Source organism: Lagopus muta, chromosome 13 (assembly GCF_023343835.1).
Source record: "Lagopus muta isolate bLagMut1 chromosome 13, bLagMut1 primary, whole genome shotgun sequence".
NCBI classification, from domain to species: domain Eukaryota; kingdom Metazoa; phylum Chordata; class Aves; order Galliformes; family Phasianidae; genus Lagopus; species Lagopus muta.
This window is the reverse complement of record NC_064445.1, coordinates 13994683-14015183: the sequence shown is the minus strand read 5'-3', so window position 1 is coordinate 14015183 and position 20501 is coordinate 13994683. Positions and strand designations below refer to the sequence as shown.

Here is a 20501-nt window from a genome sequence, read left to right as displayed (position 1 = left end):
GGGGCCCAAATGTGGTGGATCTGAGAGCCTGCTCAGATTCAACGTGCCACCAACCACGACCCCGTGATCCCTTCTGCAGTGCTGCTCTCCAGCCCCTTTTCCCCTGACCGGTACATAGACCGAGGGCTGCCCCATCCCAGGCAGTCAATGCTTGTCCCAGCTCAGCATTGTGTGAGCACGCTGCTTTTTGATAGAACGTTCGTATCCTTATTGGAGTCATGTATGAAAACATTACAGAGAATGGTTTGAAGCAGGGCTGCAGAACTCCAGTAGTGGTATCAGGGGAACCTTGGGCCTATGGCCTCCACCCTCCCAATGGTCTGTTTTGGTCATCATGGGACATTCTTAGGGTCACCATGCTGCAGCTATGGGATTTCACGAGCCTCCTCCCTCCTGGACCCCTATCAATATGGGGACCCACAGCCCAGAACCTCTGCACAGCGAGACCTGTGCCAGTCTTCTGCTGTCAGAAGGAGCAGCTTGTGACTTTCCTCCCTGTATGGGGTGAGCACTGTGGTGGAGGAGAGTGATTCCTTTTCCCCTGGAGAGGCATTGCCAGAGCCTGAACCCATGGAGGTCGACTGTGTGGAGAGCAACATCGAGCCTATAGAGGTGGGCCTACCTCCGGAGGAGAAACTGATGGAGGTGGATCAGCCCTCAGTGGGACTGTGCAGGTGCTGTAAGACCATGCTTGCCTGTGGAAGTCGTGGGCTCTAGGAACAGTGTTCCAGGGGCTCTCACTTTTCATCTGGGTGTAGAGGAGTCACCATCCACCTGAGAGCCCATGCTGCTGTTCCCTCTCACCGTTTCCTTCTCATCCCTCGTTCTTTCCCAAGATCTCTCCCCTCTTTCTCGAGCTCAGAGGAGAAGGGAAAGACTGGCACTGGTGACCTGAGCCAGGACAACAGGAGTGCAGCAGGCAGCTACGAGCAAGCTCCATGCGGCCTCAGAGTGAACCCTGAAAAAGAGGGTTGGACTGGGACTGGCATTCCCTGCAGAGCTGCTCTGGACAGCTGGAGGACAGCAAAGGGCCCAGTGCTCTCTGTGGCCTCCAGGCACTGCCTGAGAAGCTACAGAAGCGGCTGCTGCTTTGGGGAAGCGGAAGACTTCACATGGGATGCAAAGATGAAAGGGCTGTTCAGGTGCTCCATCAGGACTCTGCTTCCAGGAAGGCAGGCCAGGAAAAGACGATGACCGAAGAATGCTGAACAATAAAATGGCAAATGCATGTCAAGCCAGTATGCATCTCCTCTCCTTTCTGGTACTTGAGGGTCTGCCCTGGGCCTCTGCCGTCTGCCCGCGGGGTGAGGCGCAGCCCGGGCCTCGGGGCTGGGCGGGGTCCGGGCAAACGGCGGCCCCGGGCAGGGTGCGGGCACGGCGGGGCGCAGTTCGGCACAGCTCCACACGAGGTGGCGGCTGGCGGTTTTTATTCTTGGAAATCGCACGCCGACCAGCGAGCGCCGTCCAGCCCCGCACTCCGCCAGGCGGAGCCCCTCGAATCGCAGAGCGCCCGCCGCTGCCGGAAACGCCGCCGCTGCTCGGCCCCTCCCGCACTCGTGGCTGGCGGCGTTCCGCCAGCAGGCGACGCTCTCGGCCGGCGGCCGCCCGGCGCCGCGCCCCGCCTCCCGTCGCTCCGAGGGCGGCGCTGACGCGCTGACGCTCGCCTGCAGCGTCTCGTCGCGGGCCGCGTGCGCGCGCGGCGTCGGTACTCCAAGATGGCGGCGGCCAGCGGCAGCGGGCCCGGCTGCGGCGAGGCGGCGGCGGGCGGCAAGCGGGGGCCGCTCGGCATCCCCGAGGCCGTCTTCGTGGTGAGCGGCGGAGGCGCGGGCGACGGCGGGGCTCGGCTCCGCGAGGCGGTCCCCTCGCCCCGGGGAGCGCGGGGGGCGGCGCGGCTCGGCCCCGGGCCCGCCCTGTGGGATGCGGGTCTCCGCGCCGCCCGGCCGGGTGGCCGCTCCGTGACGGCGAGCGCTGCGCCTCCTCGGCACGGCGGGTTGGGCCGCGCGGCCCCGAGCGGAGCGCGGGAGGGCGGCGGTCGCGAGCGCTGTCTGAAGGGGGCTGCTCGGCTCGGTACCCCGAGCGCTGTGCCGTGCGGGGCCGCGGCCTCGTGCCCGGAGCCGCCACTCGGGGCGCTGCCTCCTTCGCCCTTTCTCGAAGTGGCGGTCGGGGTGCTTTCGCGCTCCGGCCAGAAGCTCTGTGCTCGTCTCGTCTCGCCAGCTTTTGCCCCCGAGCCGAGCTGTCGGAGGACCGGGGCGCCCCGCGCGTGTCGGTGCGTGTGGCTCCTCCGCCGTCTGTCGGGCTGCACGGCTCCCTTCCTGGAGGGCGGCAGAGCCGCTGCTGGAGCAGGCTGCCCGACGGGCTGCGCGCTGCCTTTCTCTGCCCGTGTCCCAACCCTCTTGGCCTCCTTGCCGTGCGTCCTGCCCTAGGGAACCTGCTGTAGCGGGGTTTGGACTGGATGATGTCCAGAGGTCCCTTCCACCCGGCGCCATTCTGTGATACTGTGTGCTTCACGCGTCTCCAGTTTCTCGGGTGCTTTGCAGCCCGGGCTGTGCCTTCACTCCGTGCCTCTTTGCAGCCTTACGAACTGGCATCCCAGTCCTTGTCTCTGAGAGATGCTCACATCAGATCCGGAATGGTCTCTGCAGTGGCGATGTTTGAGCACGTACACATTAGGGGACACTCAACTTTATCCAAAGGAAGCATGTGTTAAGAAGCATTTAGTGCTGTCTTGTTGCTCAAAGTGGCAAAATAGTTATGAGGGTATGGGTTTTATTAATGATTTGTTTGGGGTTTTTTTCTTCAGGAAATAGGCTTCAGTGACAGAACTGTGCTGTTGCAGTAAAGACCTGCTTGTGACTCACTTGTTCCCCCTCCTCCTATGCTGCCTGGGCAGCGTTACTTTTGAAGAATGTTTCATGAATCACCTCGGTTTGGAGGGAATTTTTCAGTGCCTTTTTGGCACTCACCGCTTCATAGGCATGGATAAAGGCCAAGCTGCTCTGTGGTCTTTCATGGCTCCCCAAGCACCGCGTGGCACGTAGCTAACCTGGCTTTCCCTGGACTTGAACAACACACTCAGGGCTGCTTTTTGTTCCCTAGTGATCTACACAAGCAGAACTGCTTCCACAAGAGGGAGTTTTGTGTCAGAGCATCTCCAGTCTGGTTTTCACAATGCTCGGTCTTGTCTTCGTCTTTTCAGCCTGCACTTTGCTGCAGGCTCTGTCAGGAGCACCGTGCAGGGAGAAAATTAGAAAGGCCAAAGCCCAGCTAGAACTGAACTTGGTCACTAAGGTGAAAGACAACAATAAATATTTCTATTAATATATCGGCAGTAAGAGGAGGGCTAGGGAGAATCTCCATCCTTTGTTGGATGCAGAGGCAAACAGTGAGCAAGGGCCAGGATAAGACTGAGGTACTTAATGCCTTCTTTGCCTCAGTCTTTAATAGTAAGACTAGTTGCTCCCTGGGCACACAGCCCCTTGCTCTGGAAGATAGGGGTGGGGAACAGAATAAGCTCTGCACGATCCATGATGAAATGGTTTTGGACCTGCTCTGAAAACTGGGCACTCGCAAGTCCATGAGGTGGATTGCACCCCAGAGTGCTGAGGGAGTTGGTGGATGTGGTTGCCAAGCCACTCTCCACCATCCTTCAACAGTCCTGGCTAACTGGGGATGTCCTCGTGGACTGGAGACTGGCAGATGTGATGCCCGTCCTCAGAAAGAGCCAGAAAGATGATCCTGGTAGCTACAGACCTATCAGTCTCACCTCGGTTATGGGAAGGTTATGGAACGGACAGTCTCGGGAGCCATCATGGATCAATTAAAAGTCAACCAGGGGATCAGGCCCAGTCAGCATGGGTTCATGAATGGTAGATCCTGTTTGACAAACCTGACTTCATTTTATGACAAGGTGACCCACTCAGTGGATGAAGGTAAGGCTGTTGTGTGGTCTACCTGGACTTCATTAAGGCCTTTGACACTGTCCCTCAGAACACCTTGGTGAAGAAGCTGGTTGCCCACAGTTTGGATGGGCATTGCTCTGCTGGCTGCAACACTGGCTGCATGGCTGGGCCCAAAGAGTTGTGGTCAATGGAGTTAAATCCAGTTGGCAACCGGTCACAAGCAGCGTCCCCCAGGGCTCAGTACTGGGGCCACTCCTATTCAACATCTTTATTAATGATCTTGATAAGAGGATTGAGTGCACTCTCAATAAGATTGCAGATGACAAGTTTGGAGGAAGTGTTGATCTGCCAGAGGGTAGAAAGGCACTGCAGAGGGACCTGGATAGACTGCATTGATGGGCCGAGATAAACTGTACCAGTTTCAGTAGGGCCAAGTGTCACATCCTGCATTTTGGTCACAACAAACACCAGGCAACCCTACAGGATTGGGGAGGAGTGGCTGGAAAGCTGCCTGATGGAAAGGGACCTTGGTGTGCTGATGAGCAGTGGGCTGAAGATGAGCCAGCAGTGTGCCCAGGTGGCCAAGAAGGCCAATGGCATCCTGGCTTGGATCAGGAATGCTGTGGTGAGCAGGACCAGGGAAGTCATCCTGCCCTGCACGCAGCACTGGTGAGGCCTCACCTCCAGTGCTGTGTTCAGTTTTGGGCACCTCAGTACAGAAAGGAATGGAGGTGCTGCAGCAGGTCCAGAGAAGGGCAGCAAGGCTGGTGAAGGGCCTGGAGGATGTGTCCTATGAGGAGAGACTGAAGGATCTGGGGCTGTTTTTGGTCTGGGGAAGAGGAGGCTGTGGGAAGACCATCTAGCTCGCTTCCTATACCTGAAAGGTGATGGCAGTGAGAGTGGGATTGGTCTCTTCTCACTGGTGACAGGTGACAGGACGAGGGGAAGCAGCCTCAAGTTGTGCCAGGAAAGGTTTAGGTTGGATATCAGGAAAAACTTCTTTGTAGGTCATTAAATACTGGAATAGGCTCCCCAGGGAGGTGGTTGAGTCACCATCCCTGGATGTGTTTAAAAACTGTTTGGATGTGGTGCTCAGGGACATGATTTAGCAGTGGGTTGTTGGAGTTAGGAAAGCATGGTTAGGATGTGGTTGGACTCGATGATCTTGAAGGTCTTTTCCAACCTGAGCAATTCTATGGTTCTAGGAGGCAGCTGTGTCTCTTGCTGTGCTGCTGGCGCAGTAACTGCAGGTGCTCCTCAGGCCATTGCACACAGGTAGCTGCTGTCGGGTTAGAAGCTGCGGCCCATCCCTCGGCCCACGCACCTTTCAGGAGGCTGCAGTGCGGGTTGAGGCAGCTGAGCTGCTTCCTGGGGCTGGCAGAGGTCAGCGTCCTGCTGCTCCAGCTGCCATCCGAGGTGCTGCTCCCTGGGCCTGGCTTGTTTTGTCCTGCAGGGCTTCCCGTGGCTCTGCTGCCTGCAGGAGGCTCCTCCAAAGACATGTTAATAGCACAAAGCTGCACTGAGCTGTTAGCACAGCTTTCTCCTCTTTGCCTCTCTCTGCCATCACATAGCCTGGCTCAGGCTCAGCCTGACCCTTTTGCTTTGTCGCTCTTATCCTAGGCAGCTCTAATCTGAGAAACCAGAGGAGCGCCATCCCCACTTTGCACACAGGGAACTGAAAGTTAGCCCTGGTCTGAGGGCTGCTCCTGTTGGATGTCATTCAGCATCGGCAGGGCTGATGCTGCTGCTAAGAAGGCACCAGTAAATACAGCTGTGAAATACTCCTTTCGTCTTTGATGCAGCTCTCTGCTTGACGATACTGAGGATTTCTGTAAAGCTCTTGTAACGCTGAGGGTTTTTTCTCCCCTTCAAGGAAGACGTGGATTCTTTTATGAAACAGCCCGGAAACGAGACAGCAGATGTAGTTCTGAAGAAGTTGGATGAGCAGTACCAGAAGTACAAGTTTTTGGAACTTAATCTTGCTCAGAAGAAACGAAGGTAAGTTATGTTTGTGCAGAACTGGGAAATGTTTGGCACGGTTCAGTTTTTTTTTAATTAAAGTTGTGTTAATTTCAATATCCCAAGAAGTACAAAGTTGGTTTTAGGAGAGCTGATATTGGCAGTACTTTCAGGACAAAGAAACAGCTTTCCTTTTCTTCCTGAGAATCATGCCCAACAAGAAATGACAGTACTGCTGATCTGGTCAGGAGCCTCTAAGGCCAAAAGCCCTGCACTTGTTTTGAGTGCTATGGTCTTTATCTGCGTTTTTGCAGATGTTTCCCTCTGCCCAGTGGGGACCAGAAATTCACCAAAACATGCCCAGCAGGTGCACCTTGTTGTCAGTGTGTGTCACAGCTGGAAAGCTGCGTGCTCTGCTCGCTGTGGGACTGCTGAGCCTGTGCTGAGGGGCTGGGGAAGCCGTGCACGAGGTGCCTGTACCTGCCTCCATCTTTTAAACGTGCATTTGTAAGCTCAGAAAGCTGTTTGTTCAGGGCATCAAGTTTTAAGAGGTTGAATTGTGTAATAGAGCTCGTCACTTGTTTAGGAAACTTTGTGTCTCTGTAAAATAATAAATGATGACTGTTGTTAATTCACAGGCTAAAAGGTCAGATTCCCGAAATTAAACAGACATTAGAAATTTTAAAACACATGCAGAAGAAAAAGGTAAACTATTTTGAATATCTAACGAGTATGAGAAAAGCTAACTGCCTTTCCACCCTAACAGAACACATTGCAAGAAATGTTTTGGAGAGCACACTTAATATGCCTTTATAAATAACAGAATTGTTTTAAAGGTATGTAGCACTTTCTGAAAGCTTGTTCAAAACCAGTAACGTTTGTAATGCAAGCTTCCCTTCAGTAGCGTGTAGATTGCAGCTAAGCTTGGATTTTAGTCCTTATAGAGATTTCCACGTTGCTTTTAAATACTTTAAAGAATGCCTTTGTCTTGGCACTTCAATGTTGAAGTAAACATACATGCAGTTTCACCCAAGCTAATACTGTATCAATGGCAATAAAGCAGAAAAGTGCACTCCTTACTGTAAACTTTGTCTCTTCTGTGAGTTTCCAGTGAAATGCCAATGTTAAGCTTTATCATTTCTCTTAAGGAATCCACAAATCCAATGGAAACCCGATTTTTATTGGCAGATAATCTCTACTGCAAAGCATCAGTTCCTCCTACAGACAAAGTTTGTTTGTGGCTGGGGGTGAGTAACATGGAACCTTTTCTGAGATGGTTTGTGTGACTGTATCTTCCAGCAGATGGTGTTCACTGCTGGCTCAGCTGGTTAGGACAAGTGTAATGCTCCATGTGTGCAGGGAGAGCCGTGTCATTTCAGTGCAGCAAACATAGCAATATTCCAACATGCTCGTGGAGTTTTCATGGTTTTGTTTTTAATTTTCCTTAGTGCCTGAACATAGTAAAATGGCAGAGAACTGCAATCTTGCTGAACTGTTTTATCAAAAAAGTGTATTTGTGAATGTTTCCCTGTCACATTGTGCTTCACATTACCAGGCAACCTTGCTTGGCATTGGAATGAATATGCCCAACAAAACAACTTAGCTTGAGAACTAACTTCCAGTCTTCTTGTTATTTGTATTTAGCTTGCTTCCATGCAAGCTTTCTGGGGAAGGGTGGGATTTGGGTTCCTCAGAGGTACCTGCCAGCTTTTAGAGTGGAATTTGTGCTAGATTGGTGGGATCAGAGCTTGAGTCACATTTCCAAGTACCAAAGCAATATAAAGCTGGGATATTCAGGAGCAGAGGCCCCGTTATCTGTAGAGATAACCTGCTAATGTTTATTTTGAGACTTGTAAATCCCTGGTGTTCTCACACGCTGGCTGCCAAACACAACAGCCTGCTTAGAGCAGCAGCGCTGTTGGTATGCGTTGCATCCTGGCTGGTCTGGCAGTTCCTCACAGCTTCACCAAAGTCTTTTCTGTTGTAAAAACAGAAGATTTCTGTCTGCTTCATTTTGCTTTCAGGTTACTTCCTTCAGGATTCACAACCATTGACTTCCAGGTCAACCAGGTCTACCAGGTTTCTTCTATCACAGATTGTCAAAGGAAGTTCATCTTGGTTCATACAGAAAAGCTGTCGTGAAGCACCACAAATGATTTGTTAGTTGTACTTAGGGTTTCTTGGGCCTTTAGCTCTTCATCCATCATGTTGCTTACAGTCTCTGTGCTGGGCTGTGCATATCAGTACTGTTGCAGAAACCATCTTGCAGTTATTTAAAAAACAACCAAAAAAGAGGAAAGCACTGCATATATAGTTCTTGCATAGTGTTCCCTGCAATCCTGTCTGATTAAGATTTATGTGGCTCTGTTCAGTACACAATTCTTGGATGGAACAAAGCTACGTGGGTGCATCTTCATTTGGTTCTATTCTCTTTTACATGGTGGCTTCCTTGCTGAAATGTACTGATTAAAAACCACCCTGATGCCAGATTGGACTTTCATACACGTTGTATCTTGTAATACTTTTTGTTAGTAAGCAGTGCCACCAGCTGTTTGTATACTGCACAGATCCTGAGGTGAATCTTGAATGCAGCAAGAATTGTTTGTAGAGCTGTGTGACACTGGAGATGCTGTGAAGGAATGAGGAGTGTCTTGCTTTTCAGATGTGGTGGAGATGAGATACTGGCGCATAAAAGATTGAATGCAATACACAGAAGTCCCCTATTGCTCAGGAAGAGGAGGAAGACTTCTTTCCAAGTCACTGGGGGCATTTATTACTCTGTTACTGAAGTGGTGGGGCCTCAAGTGGCTTCTGACATTGCTTGCCCCAGACTTTGCCTAGGCTCATCAGTGTTAATGTGATGAGCCATAAACAGTCTTATTCCTTACAGTGCAAGTGTAAAAGCTTGTATGAATCTTTTTGTTGTGCAGGCCAACGTGATGCTTGAATATGATATTGATGAAGCTCAGGCTCTGCTAGAAAAGAACCTGTCAACAGCCACGAGAAACCTTGATTCTTTAGAGGAAGACCTGGATTTTCTTAGGGATCAGTTCACCACTACAGAAGTCAGTATCCTTTTAATATGCAGGAGTGATGTGGAAGGTAATGTACAGGTACCTGCTCGTGTTTCAAAGTGAAACAACTCTTCCTACTTTCTTAGTTACTGATACGCCTGTAAGTGAAGGCTTTGCAGCACATCAACTCTTTCATTAAAAGGTTTGTGTAGTCTGCTGCAAGTTAAATGAAGTATGTATGATCAACGGGATATCCAGCTTTTCCCCTTTTCTCTTTCCACTGAACACTTCTGTTTCCTTAATTTCACACCCTCAGATATGGCTAGAGTTTATAATTGGGACGTAAAGAGAAGAAACAAGGAAGACCCTTCGAAAAACAAAGCATAGTTTTGCCAGTTTTAAATGTGGTTTCAATTTCAAAATATTTTTTATTTAAATACCCCTGAAATTCATTCTTAAGGGACTGAGTTACTTTAAGCAGTGCAGTAAATGGTAAAATATATAAAAACTAATGGTGAGCGGCATTTTATTTATTTGTGAACTCAGAATTTGGTTTCATGCATGCTTCATGAAAGTATAGATTGTTTGAGAAGATACCACGCAGTCCAGCAAAGGACGTAATATTTGGATCAGACCAGTCTGCTATAAGTAAATTTCTGCCTGAATGTTTGTCTGAAAAGGTGAGGGTGCATGTATGAAACTGACAGCATGATGGCAGGTTAAGGCCATGCAGGGTTTACTTTTCATTTCTGTGTGCAGCTGACGAAGGTAAAGTCAGCGTGGGCTGGGAAGACACACAGCTGTCATGTCCTAGGAAAAAGGACAAACAGTGAAGCCCTGGATTTTGTCTCAGTCAGTTACTTCTTTGGCAGCACCAATATACAAGCATTCCACTTTGGATAAACTTGATTTTAATGATTCTGTTAGTTGACTGCCTGTTGCCGAACTCTCAGCACTTTACATGCAACACTTTGTGACTTGTCTTCAGAAAAGAATGCTAAATGGAGTAAACAGCACAAGTTCTGTCAAGCCTGCAGGTGCTCTCACCCTGTTCTTTTTCCACACACGTGCACACATGGCTTACTTTTGCAAACGTATTGAACAAGGACACCAAAATGCTGGCAGCCTGTAAATGAAAAAAAACCCTACTTGCAATCCCTTAGACAAGATGTCGTTCAAATGTCTTCACACTCAGCCTCCCAGCTGGTGAAACCTGTATTAGATGAGGATGGTTGACTGCAGTCTGGCTTCTGGTGTTAACAGGTGGAATATTTTTTGGTTCTTACGAAGCCTTGCGAGATTGTTGCCTTTTACCTCTGCAGTTTCTGTCTAAAATGAAATGCTCAGTGCTGATGTCAGTGGCTAATATGCACATTTAAGAGTACAGGTTTTGCTGCAAAATAAACGCAAATGTTCACTGTTGGAACTTCATGTAAGAAACAACATACCTGTAAAGTTTTTGTACTTTTATTTCATTATATTAAAATAGTAAAACTAAACAATTGTGGCAAACACCACTTTTTGTGCATCTTTCTTTGTAGGAGTCATGAATTTGAGGTATGATGTTCTATGTTTCCATCTTGTCACTGGGGGCAGGGGAGCGAGAAGTTGAAGCTGTGGAAAGCTGGATACTGGTGTGAGTGAAATGGGGCTGTGAGTCACCACACCTGAGTTTGGGAACAGAAGCAGTTGATCTGACAACACTGTGGCTGAAAATCAGCAAGAGCTGTAGGGATGGGAATGAAAGAGGTAAGTCCTTAGCTGTGCTCACAATACAGACCTGGGCTGGGCTCATTCACACCTTTATTTGCAGGGAGGTGCTGTTTTTTTTGGCTAGGAGAGAATTTTAAACCAATGCATTATCTGACTAGCATGTATCTCTACCCCTTGCTATGCTTGGTTGAAGCTGTGCTTCTCTCCCTTTTTGAGAGCATCAGGAATGACAAGAAAGGCAGCTGCAAACGTCCTGATTTCTCTTGCAATTTTATCTTCTGTATGGATTAATGAGATCCCAGCAGGCTAAAGCACTTCCCTCACACCACTGCTTTTCTAGCTGGTCCTAAGGCAGCAATTGCTTCTCTTTGTTGTGCACAATGAAATGATGAGTTAAGCATTTATGCACTATCAAAAAACCCTACTGGGCACAGCTTCCAATGACCTAATGCTGGGCATTAGTGTGAGGGGGGAGGCAGCATTAGGACTGCAAGCACTCAGCAGGATCAAAATGTATCAGGTTGGTAGGGCGAGAGCTGGCCTTGGAATAACACACAACCCTTGGTTTTCAATAGAGGGTTTTGTTGTTTGCTTAGCGCAAAGCTAAAAACTTCATAGACAACTCTGGCTTCCGTATGACCGATCTTCATCCAGTATTGCCCTGTTGTTTACTGACACATTTTTGTTGCTTGGATTAAGAACAGAAAGGTCTTACACAGGAGCTAGAGCAGTTTCTGCAGTGTGCCAAATGCTGCCTGCCAGGCTCCAGGAGCAGCTATGGCTCCTCTGGCTGACTGCAAGGAGCAGGCTGATATTTCTGCAGCTGCACTGCTTTTCTCAGCACCCAGCCTGCTGGTTTTGCAGATGTGACCCGATGGCCGTTACAGAAAGATGTACAGCAGGTGCCATTGCAAAGATCCTGTTTATTGTTGAGCTGGTCCGTACCACATTTCCAGTTAGGGCTGCTGTACAGAAGCGGTACAGGTATGAGATAGCTTACTGATAAGGAACAGGGAGGGGAGAAGGAAAAAAACCAACAGTCTCTTTACAAGTTTTAAATTTCACAGTATCACATGGTAACCATTTTGCTAAGTACAAGCATATTTCCAGTCACATACAGACAGCTAAATACAGCATTATTTTCACATTTCATTACAGTGCATAACAGAAAGCGAGGAAAGTGTATAGTATGTTTTTTTATTCTGGAGGTTCAGAGCAATTTGAATCTAACATGCAGATTGTTTTAAGTTAGCTTTTCTTGTTTCTCTTTTTGACCTAGAGTAAAAGAGCTCCTGACCTTTATCCTGTGGAAGGTTATGACCTTTAATTTCTCTAAATCCCTCTTGCACCAGAAGTCAAAGCGTTAAAACCAGTTGTTAGAAAAGAATGCTTAGCATATCCTATAAGTTCTTCATCTTAGAAAAAACATTCCAAATTTTGTACAGAGGAATCTACATTTCCTATATTTTAATAAGCTGCCTAAAAAATGCAAGGAGTTAGAAAAAGATGTATATAACGATTTATCTATCATTTAATATAACCATTTATTACCTCTAAGTAGTTGAGACTGCATACATTTTCTTCTGTACTGTTTCTCCTCAGAATTATGACACGTATTTGTAAATCAGGTACTTACTCTGAAGGCCTGAATATACGTGCTTATTTAGGTTTCCTGGAATTTCCCTCTGGGAGCAGAAAGACTGAGAGAGAGAGAAGCGGAATGTCCAAAGCCATCAAATAAACCAGCAGCTGTCTTGTGAAAACTGAGCTTTTCCTGCACAGAAGCTCACAGGTTTTACTCTTGCTAAAACTCTGATCTTTTCTAAAGTTTCACCTGCCTTTCATGGAGCACTGAAGCTCTGCCCTTAGGACAGCCGCTAGCCAGCAAGGCGACCTGAGCCACACCCTGTGAATAGCCAGAACTTGAAAGAAAGAAAGAATAAGAAAGCTGACCCTTTCATACCTGTTTGCCCTCGTCTTTGTGAGAACAGGACTAGCAGTCCCGGTCTGAGCAAACCTTGTGCTCCCCACTGGCGTCAGCAGAAGCTGAAGGTAGAGAGCCCATGGTAGCCCAGCTCCTGTGGTGCTCTGCATCAATCTTCTCCAGCTTCACTTACCTAGAAAGAGATTTTTTAAGAGATTTCTTTTTTGAACCTTCAGGTTACTCAGCTTGACCAGCACCGAGTCTGCCTGGAGCTCAGTGGGCCTTAGCACAGGGTTCTCAGTGTAGGTACAGCCTGTCCAAGAGGGGCCGGGTTGTGCAGCAGCGGGCAGCTTACAACAGGTGCTAGGCCAGTGCCATCCCTCCTTCACTCTAATTTGCTACCAGTGCCCTCCCCTGCAGTGCTCAGGAACTGAAATTGTTCCGAGAGTACTCAAATGAAAATGTAATCCAACTTCAGGGTGAGTTCTTTTTTTATACACAGCAATCTTTTATTCGTACAGACCAGCACAAGTACTGCAAACTATGCGAAGAGGCTTGGGGGAGTCAGTCTGAATTCAACAGCACTCAAGACTCACTCTGTCCAAGATGGAGGTAGCTTAAAAAAAGCTCTAACAAGTACCTTCTTTCTACGTCGAGGCCTAAAAATCAAACACCAGGTGCTTCCTGTAGTTCTACCTACTCCCTCCTGCCCATTAGTTTGGTGTGTAAAGCTTGCAAACTCAAGTAAAAAGGTCACTGTTGTTTCTGTTTGTTTTAAATAGGTTGAACTTTGCTACAGGTTACCCTGCTGCAATTGTAAAGCTGGTTGAAACTTAGAGGAAACAAAGCATGCCCAGAAAATGGCCACCCACATACAGCCTTTTTAACAACTGCTTCCACCCGCAATGACCAACCTGATAAGGATCATCTCCAGTCAAATTAAAACAAGGAGGAAAACAAATTTTACTCTTGAGCTTGTCTTGGGGCTTTCCTTTTCCTCCTGCTCACACACTTCTGTTCTGTGCTCCTCCTCCTCAGTTCTAGTTCTCTTCTTCCACAGATGCCAAGAAAGAAAATGACACTTTAACAGCAGATAGTGATGGAAGCCATTGCTTTCCATGCTATTCAACTTCTTTAAAAGCAAATCTCACCTCATGGATGCACCTTAGTTAAGCTTTTCAAGTTTCCCCTGCCCTGCCCAACTTCGTTCCATTCTTCCTTGTGGCCCCAGCTGACAAGGCACCCAAAACATCAGCACAGTGCTGTTAGCAGATAAATGTTGGTGTGTCCCACCTGGGTGCCATACTCCAGCCTCAAGATACAGCAGATGAGCACAAGTTTTTCTCTTTATGCTCCTGATCACTTAGTTATTCTGGAAAGCCCTGAACTGAGGGTACTCTGAGGTACACATTGAGGCAGTAAATAGTTTAAAAATGTACTGAATAATTACTAATGCAGCAGGCATTGCTACTTAGAATCCCAGTTTACAGCATGAAAAACACTAGGGGAAATCATTTGGATTGTAATTACCAATCAAATAACTACTGTTCTCCTCTTTAAATGCCACAGAGTACTCCACTATTGAACTAGTTTCAAGAATGTAAGAAAAAAATTCAGAAGTATGCATACCACATCAGTAAACTTTCCCTATGCCACTGGCCTTAGGAAGGAATGGTACCCTTGCTGCCTTCACACCTTCCTGCTAATAAGCAGCTGATGCAAACTAAGATGTCATCTTTCTCTCTGCTGCTTCTCATACTACAGCACTATCCATGCCATGGCTCCAGCACCCAGCATGGCGCTACAGATTTGCTTAAAACAGGACACGTACAGCACTGTGGCACATGCTGGCCCATTCAGATCTAACTGTGTGCTCTGCCCCCTTCTGCTGTCCCTCACTTCTGCTTGCTGTCTCATTACAAAATCTACATGCACCCTCACTCACTCTGTTAGGTTTGTAGCCTCCAGTTCTGAAAAGTTGTATGGAACAGAACATTCATTCCCTGGGTCTGTTCTCGTATCCAAAAGACTGTGGGAGGCTGTTCACAACGGGAGCGTTGCTCTCCCTTCTGGCACACTGAGTTCACTTAGTAAAGTACGTTTGGTTAGTAGAGTTCATCACCACTTCTCTCACTAGAAGAGCTCAGCACAAGCACCGCCTATCTGATTTCACCACTTCTTCTGAAGAGTGCACTACGTTTGGGACAAACCCACTCTTTACCCCTTCCCATCCCTCCTGGATCGAAATTTCCCCCCTTTTAACAAGCTCGTATATATCTCGAGTCAGATCAGTGAAGGCCTTCTCCACGTTAATGGCATCCCGAGCAGAGGTCTCAATGTACTTCATACCATATGCAGCAGCCAGTTTCTCGGCCTCGTGCCTGGTGACTTGCCGCTGTGTGTCAAGGTCACACTTGTGACCCACCAAAACAAAGACGATCTGGTAGGGCTGGACGTGCACCTTGGTCTCTTCTAGCCACTCGTGGACGTTCTGGAAGGACCTGCGGTTTGTAATGTCAAAGAGGAGGAGTCCACCAACCGAGTTCCTGTAGTAGGCTCTGGTGATGGACCTGGAAAAAAATGATCCAGACATGTAAGTCACTGCTATTTGGGAAGAAGGGCAGAGCAGGTTTCACTTCTTTTTTTTCCTGCTTGTTTCTTTTGATTCTTTTTTCTTAATTGCAATGTGGCACTTCTGTACCTAAGCCTCTGCTCTAAAAGGCAGCATTTCTGCTATCCCATCTATCCTGCAGAATACAGGACAGAGAATGTCACTCAGTCACATCTCACAGCTTTGACTTGTGCTCTGCACATCTTGTCAGTCACAAAGACAACTAATCTTTGCTTAAAACTTCAGTCCTGGGTAACTGCCTCATGGATTTGCCATAACTCCACCACCATTTCTGGTTTCTCTATCACAGATTTCCATATTCTCTGCCATTGGCCTAACGAGCCCCCACCACACCATGTCAGTACTCTGCATGGTTTGGTTGCCCCACTGGTTTAGAAGCATTGTAACAGCTTAAAGGATTTACCCAGAGCCAAACACCTCCTGGCAGATACATAAAAGGCAAAGAGAGAGGCCACAGGTCAGAAGGCAGAAGGTGGAGCTGTGCCCCTAAAAAGACCCAAAAAGGTCCTGCAGACCCTCAGGCTGAGAAATGGAAAGCATTCTCCACGGTCTGAGGCAGCCTGAAGCAGCACATGGAATCAGCCAACAAAGATCTACAGAGAACACGAAGCTGAGCAGAGCTACAGTCCAATAGCTACTACATATAGAAAAAAGAAGAAGCTGTACAACTGTACTGTTCCTGCAAAGTCACGGATTATTCTAAATCCAGAAGCACTCATTGATTTCAGTCCCTGGAGGAACTTAGACAGGGACCTGAACTACTTCTGGGAAAATGTAAGCACCACTACTTCTACCTTGGGACAACTCTTCCTCCACCATGCAAGTCTGTTGATAGAGGCTATTCTGCCCTGCAGTGTGCTTATCCTGCAGAGCTACCCCCAGAAATGATTCAGCGGCATTTTCAAGATTTGCTTTATCAAAATTCATGCAATGATAGGTGAAAATCCAACTGAAGAAAGCCAGAACCGGAAAAAAAAAAAAAAAAAAAAAAAAAGGAAGGAAGGAAGGAAGGAAAAAAAAAAAGAGTTGACTTGGCTAACTTTTGCTCTCCAGTTATCTGGCCCAGGGACAAGAACAGCTCTGCACATTTGGAAACAAGGGAATCAGCTCTGCCGTTTGCTCTCTGGCCAGCTGCAGACAGACACTGGCACTCTGAATTCACCCCCATGCTGTCACAGGCACTTGTGCTTCTCCTGTGTGCCAGCACACCAGCCCTGGCTGCTCCTGCCAGCATCAGCAGTGCCTCAGGTACTTCTGAGAGACACGACAGGATCTGAGCAGAGCGCTGAGCTGAGGCAAAACAAGGTGAAGGTGTGGGTGCCTTTCCACAGCCATCTCCTTACCGCTCCGCAGGAAGCACGCGATGCTGCCTTCACTCTGCGCCTCGCTGCCCAGCTCCCCACGGGACCCCTGCCCACCCCTTCCCTCAGTGCAGCAGAGCAGTGCTGTGATTCACAGCCACTCTGACCAAGTTTTAAACAAAGGCACCGCCTCTGTGCAAAACCTCTCCCTCTCCCTGCCTCTACCTGGGGTCCTCACCACCCACCCCAGCCCTTCCCTCTCACTGGAAGGGAACAGCTCTTCTGTAGGTGCTGGTACGCATTTCCAGCCAGGGAGGGCTGCACATGCTTTTGCTTTTGTTAGCATTACACGATGTCGTGTTTCAGGCAAGAAACTGGAGTATTTGAGCAACCTGAGAAGGGCACAACCTGCTGGATCCAGGAAGAACAGAACCCTGCTGTTCTACAACTCCAAAACAGCCTCAACGCTGACCCAAAGAGCACCATTTTGAGGCCGAGATGACAAAACAGAGGCACGTGCTTAACTGTAGTTTAAGCCCTGGCTGCACAGGAATAGATTCTCATTGATGGAGAGTGAGAGAACTCACAACAGTCAGGAAGAGCAAAACTGCAGCAGAGATGCAGACCAGCAGATACCATCATGGTGTATCAAGGCAATGGCAGTGCTTTCCTCCTCATGGGACAGCTGTCAACTTACTGCAGAGCAGCTGCAAATGCTCAAAATTGAGAACTCCATGAAACACTGGAGTTCTTTCCTAAGAATTTCCTTGTTAAGAAATTCCTTGCACTGTGACAAACAAGTGTAACAGTTCTGGAGAGTACATGCAGTGCTACGCTTCTTGCCTGCACTCACAACTTCAGCTTACCCCATGTCAGCAGTGTTTTGCCTTTTACCAAGAAGGGGAAGCCTAGGAGCTGCCAGCTTCATGGGGCACAACGCATGGCAGGGTTAACTGGGATTTGATAGGGACAAATGCAAAACAGACTTTCGTCACAGCAGACAGTATACCATAAAGGTTGCTGCGCTTGCTTGCTTCCCTCTACCTTCTCGTTTTGGGAATTTAAGTCAGCACTTAGGCAAGGGCACTTCCAAGCGGCAGGATGTGTTCCTATGCCAGCGACCCTCCTGCCCCTCGCACTGCTGGTGCTGAGCGCTGCTGCCCTTGTGCTGAAGGTCGCCTGTCACCACGTCTACATGCAGGTTCAGGCACCAGCAAGAAGGGCAAGCAGCCCCGGGGGCCCCAGACTTCCCTCCATTTTCCAAGATGGGAAACCAGAGGCGTCCAACAGCTTCCCCTCCTCACAGCAGGGCACTGGCGCGGGATCGCACACGGCCGTGTTTCGGAATCTGACGCAACCGATCTCTCCGGTGCCTCCTCTCAGCCAGCGGAATAAAGCAGCGACTCCCGGCCTCGGCAAAAAGCCTGTCCGTGTGCAAGGACCGAGCGCGGCCCTGGGGGTCGGGATGGGAGGCGGGGGGGCGGGAGCGGGCAGCGTTCATCGACGTGTGAATGGAAGCGTTACGGCAGCGCGGCTCCGCGATGCTGTGCGGAGACGCAGAGAAAGGAAAGCGCTTCCGGAGGGAGCGGGAGGAAAGCGGGTCAAAGATGGGCGAAAAACAGAAGCGCGCCCACGCGATTAGCCGGGGTTCGGGGCCGCTCTCACAACCTCACCCCCAAACCGAAGCCCCGCACCGCCCTGCCCTGCAGACGGCGGGATCCGCAGCTGCAGACCCGCGCCCCGCACCGCCCCGCACGCGGCCGGAGCCCCGCATCCCTCGGCCCGCCGGGCCGCGCCCCGGCTTTCGCCCGGCAGAAACGAAGGGCGTAAATAAACGGCTTGGCGGCCCTCCTTCGTGCCGCCCGCAGCCCTACCGGAACCGCTCCTGCCCGGCCGTGTCCCAGATCTGCAGCTTGATCCTCTTGCCCGGCTCGATCTCCACCAGCCTGGAGAAGAAATCCACGCCCACCGTGGGATCGGAGATCTGCGCGAAGCGGCCTTCGGTGAAGCGGCGGATGAGGCAGGACTTGCCCACGGTGGAGTCGCCGATGACGATGAGGCGGAACTGGTAGAGCCAGATGGCCTCCATGCCGCCCGCTCAGCGCCCGCCCATGCCCGGCCCGCAGGGGGCAGCGCCAGGCCGGCCCCGGGGCGCCGCTCGGCGCGGGGCCGCGGCGCGGGGCCGGCCGCGCTCCGTCCGCCTCAGAGCCGCCTGCGGGTGGCCGCGCCGCCCCCCGTCCTCCCGGGCCGCGGGCGGAGGCCCGGCCGAGCCGCGATGCAATGGCGGCCGCGCTCTACCGCACTGCCGGGAGGAGCCGCCACCCCCGAACCGCCGCCGGAGCCGAGCGGGGCGGGGCGGGGCGGGACCGAGGGAGGCGGGGGGCGCGGGAAGAGCCCGGAGGAGGACGGCGCGGGGCTGGGGCTGCTGGCCGCGAGCCCGGCAAGGCTGTCTGTTCTCAGTGCGCAGGACGTGCGCGCACCGCAATCCGCACGGAGCCCAGCAGGCAGCGGGATGCTCGAGCTTTGGCTTGATCGGCAGCCACCTGAGCGGGGCTTGGGTCACGGGAAGAGAAAAGGATCACTGAATTATTAAAAACAACTTGGCTAATAAGCCACATTTTAAAAGTTTTGTTTTCTTAAGTTTACAAAGAGGCTGCATGAGCTGAAATCAGTGCGCTCACGGTGACAATGACGTTCAGCCGATCCTCACAACGCGGCTCTGCAGCACCAGCCGTGCAACCAGCCTGCAAACGGGGCCGGACGTCACAGCTCGGGCCTCAGTAACAAACGGCAGGGAAAGTTTTCAATATCCTTTGAAATGCAGCACATTTATTAAAAACCAACAGACTCAAAGATCCTGTTTTACAGTACCTCAGGACGGGATAGAAAACTGATGAAGCAATCTGCACAGCCACAGACAAATATTAAACCTATAAATCTGAGTTATCAGAACGTTACCGGTGACTCACAGCCAGCACTGATGTGCGGCACTGAGCTGTGTCATTTGTGATGTGCCATGCCCATGAATCTCAGCCCACAACTTTAGTTTCTCTGAGCCATGCCTCACTCCTCCTCACCTCCAGCCTCACCATTCCTGTTGCAGGTCTGGGTGCAGTGCTTTCATCCCCTCTAACACACTCACATAGACAGATGCATGCTATGTAACTGGGTTTCCATCATATTAATTAGCAGCAACTGAGAAGGTGGGAGAAAATGGAATCCTGGAGGAGCCTTTGTGCTGGTATCGTTGCAGAAATGGAAAATCTGGTGTCTGAGAGTAACCTGGAGTTGATGCAGAAGCAGGCTTGGTGGTAGGGGACAGGCTAGACCAGGTTCCTGCTGGGTGCCCAGGCTCACTGTAGCCCTGTGTCACAGGCAGAAGCACCAAGAGACAGCTAAATCAGGTTGGATGGCTCAAACCAGATCCTCCCACAGCATCACTCACAGCTCCTTCCTCCATTTCGCTCTTCACTTACACTTCAGTCTTCTTCCAAAACCCCTCCCTCTGCATCTCTTGACTGCCCGCCATCGGTTGGAGCTGCCTCCAAGCCATGGCAGCGCTAGAAGGAGCAGAGTGCCTCAGCACTGCACCCACAGTGTGTAATGCTTTAATGTGATGGAAAGGACAGCAATAGTAGCAGGGTGGCATAACCTTAGGCTACAGCAAATGAGAACAAGCCCAAAGGCAGAAGCCACAGATACAGAAACAATGACTGGCAACATGGATGCTTACCTTTGGAATTCCTCTGGGAGGCAGGGATCTCCAGTGAGATCCCCTCACCTCCCCTGCCAACCCTTAAATGAGGTCTGGGAATGGGGTGGATCCTGGCTCCACCCCTTCTGATCACTCAGGTGCACTGCATGGACCTGAGCTCCCCCAGCTTGGCCCTGCCTTCCCACCAGGTGCTCAATCACCATTTCAAGCTATGACAGCATTGCCACTGCACCATGCAATTTAAGTGACCTTTTGGTTTCCAAGACTACAAAAATGACTGTCTGTGTTCTGCCCCTCACAGTATGGCCCTGCTGGCACCCATTCTGGCACCCATTTCACGCATG

At 50.1% G+C, this 20501-nt stretch overlaps 2 protein-coding genes across 7 annotated transcripts; one reads left to right on the top strand and one right to left on the bottom strand.

The window, feature by feature from the left end:
- The first annotated feature begins 1689 nt into the window (after positions 1–1689).
- VBP1 (VHL binding protein 1) lies at positions 1690–10430 on the top strand. Of its 3 annotated transcripts, none has more exons than XM_048960056.1 (6): positions 1690–1808; positions 5773–5897; positions 6497–6563; positions 7007–7105; positions 8789–8971; positions 10414–10430. In XM_048960056.1, the coding sequence occupies exons 1-6, from the start codon at positions 1716–1718 to the stop codon at positions 10420–10422; spliced, it is 576 nt and encodes a 191-aa protein (XP_048816013.1). In that variant the 5' UTR covers positions 1690–1715; the 3' UTR covers positions 10423–10430. The 3 variants fall into 3 exon arrangements, with proteins under 3 accessions (XP_048816013.1, XP_048816012.1, XP_048816014.1); XM_048960055.1 differs by lacking the exon at positions 10414–10430 and adding an exon at positions 9189–10389 and having other exon boundaries at positions 8789–8927; XM_048960057.1 differs by lacking the exon at positions 10414–10430 and adding an exon at positions 9189–10389 and having other exon boundaries at positions 1700–1808; positions 5777–5897; positions 8789–8927.
- A 1058-nt stretch (positions 10431–11488) lies between these two features.
- RAB39B (RAB39B, member RAS oncogene family) lies at positions 11489–18606 on the bottom strand. 4 transcript variants are annotated; one of them, XR_007379745.1, is made up of 3 exons: positions 18317–18602; positions 13424–15079; positions 11489–12702 (listed from the first exon to the last, which is right to left on the bottom strand). XR_007379745.1 is itself a non-coding variant. In XM_048960054.1 (3 exons), exons 1-3 carry the CDS (start codon positions 18529–18531, stop codon positions 12695–12697), a joined length of 444 nt encoding a protein of 147 aa, XP_048816011.1. In that variant the 5' UTR covers positions 18532–18606; the 3' UTR covers positions 11489–12694. The 4 variants fall into 4 exon arrangements, 3 of the variants coding, with proteins under 3 accessions (XP_048816011.1, XP_048816010.1, XP_048816009.1); XM_048960054.1 differs by having other exon boundaries at positions 14859–15079; positions 18317–18606; XM_048960053.1 differs by having other exon boundaries at positions 11489–13560; positions 14859–15079; positions 18317–18605.
- Positions 18607–20501: the final 1895 nt, after the last annotated feature.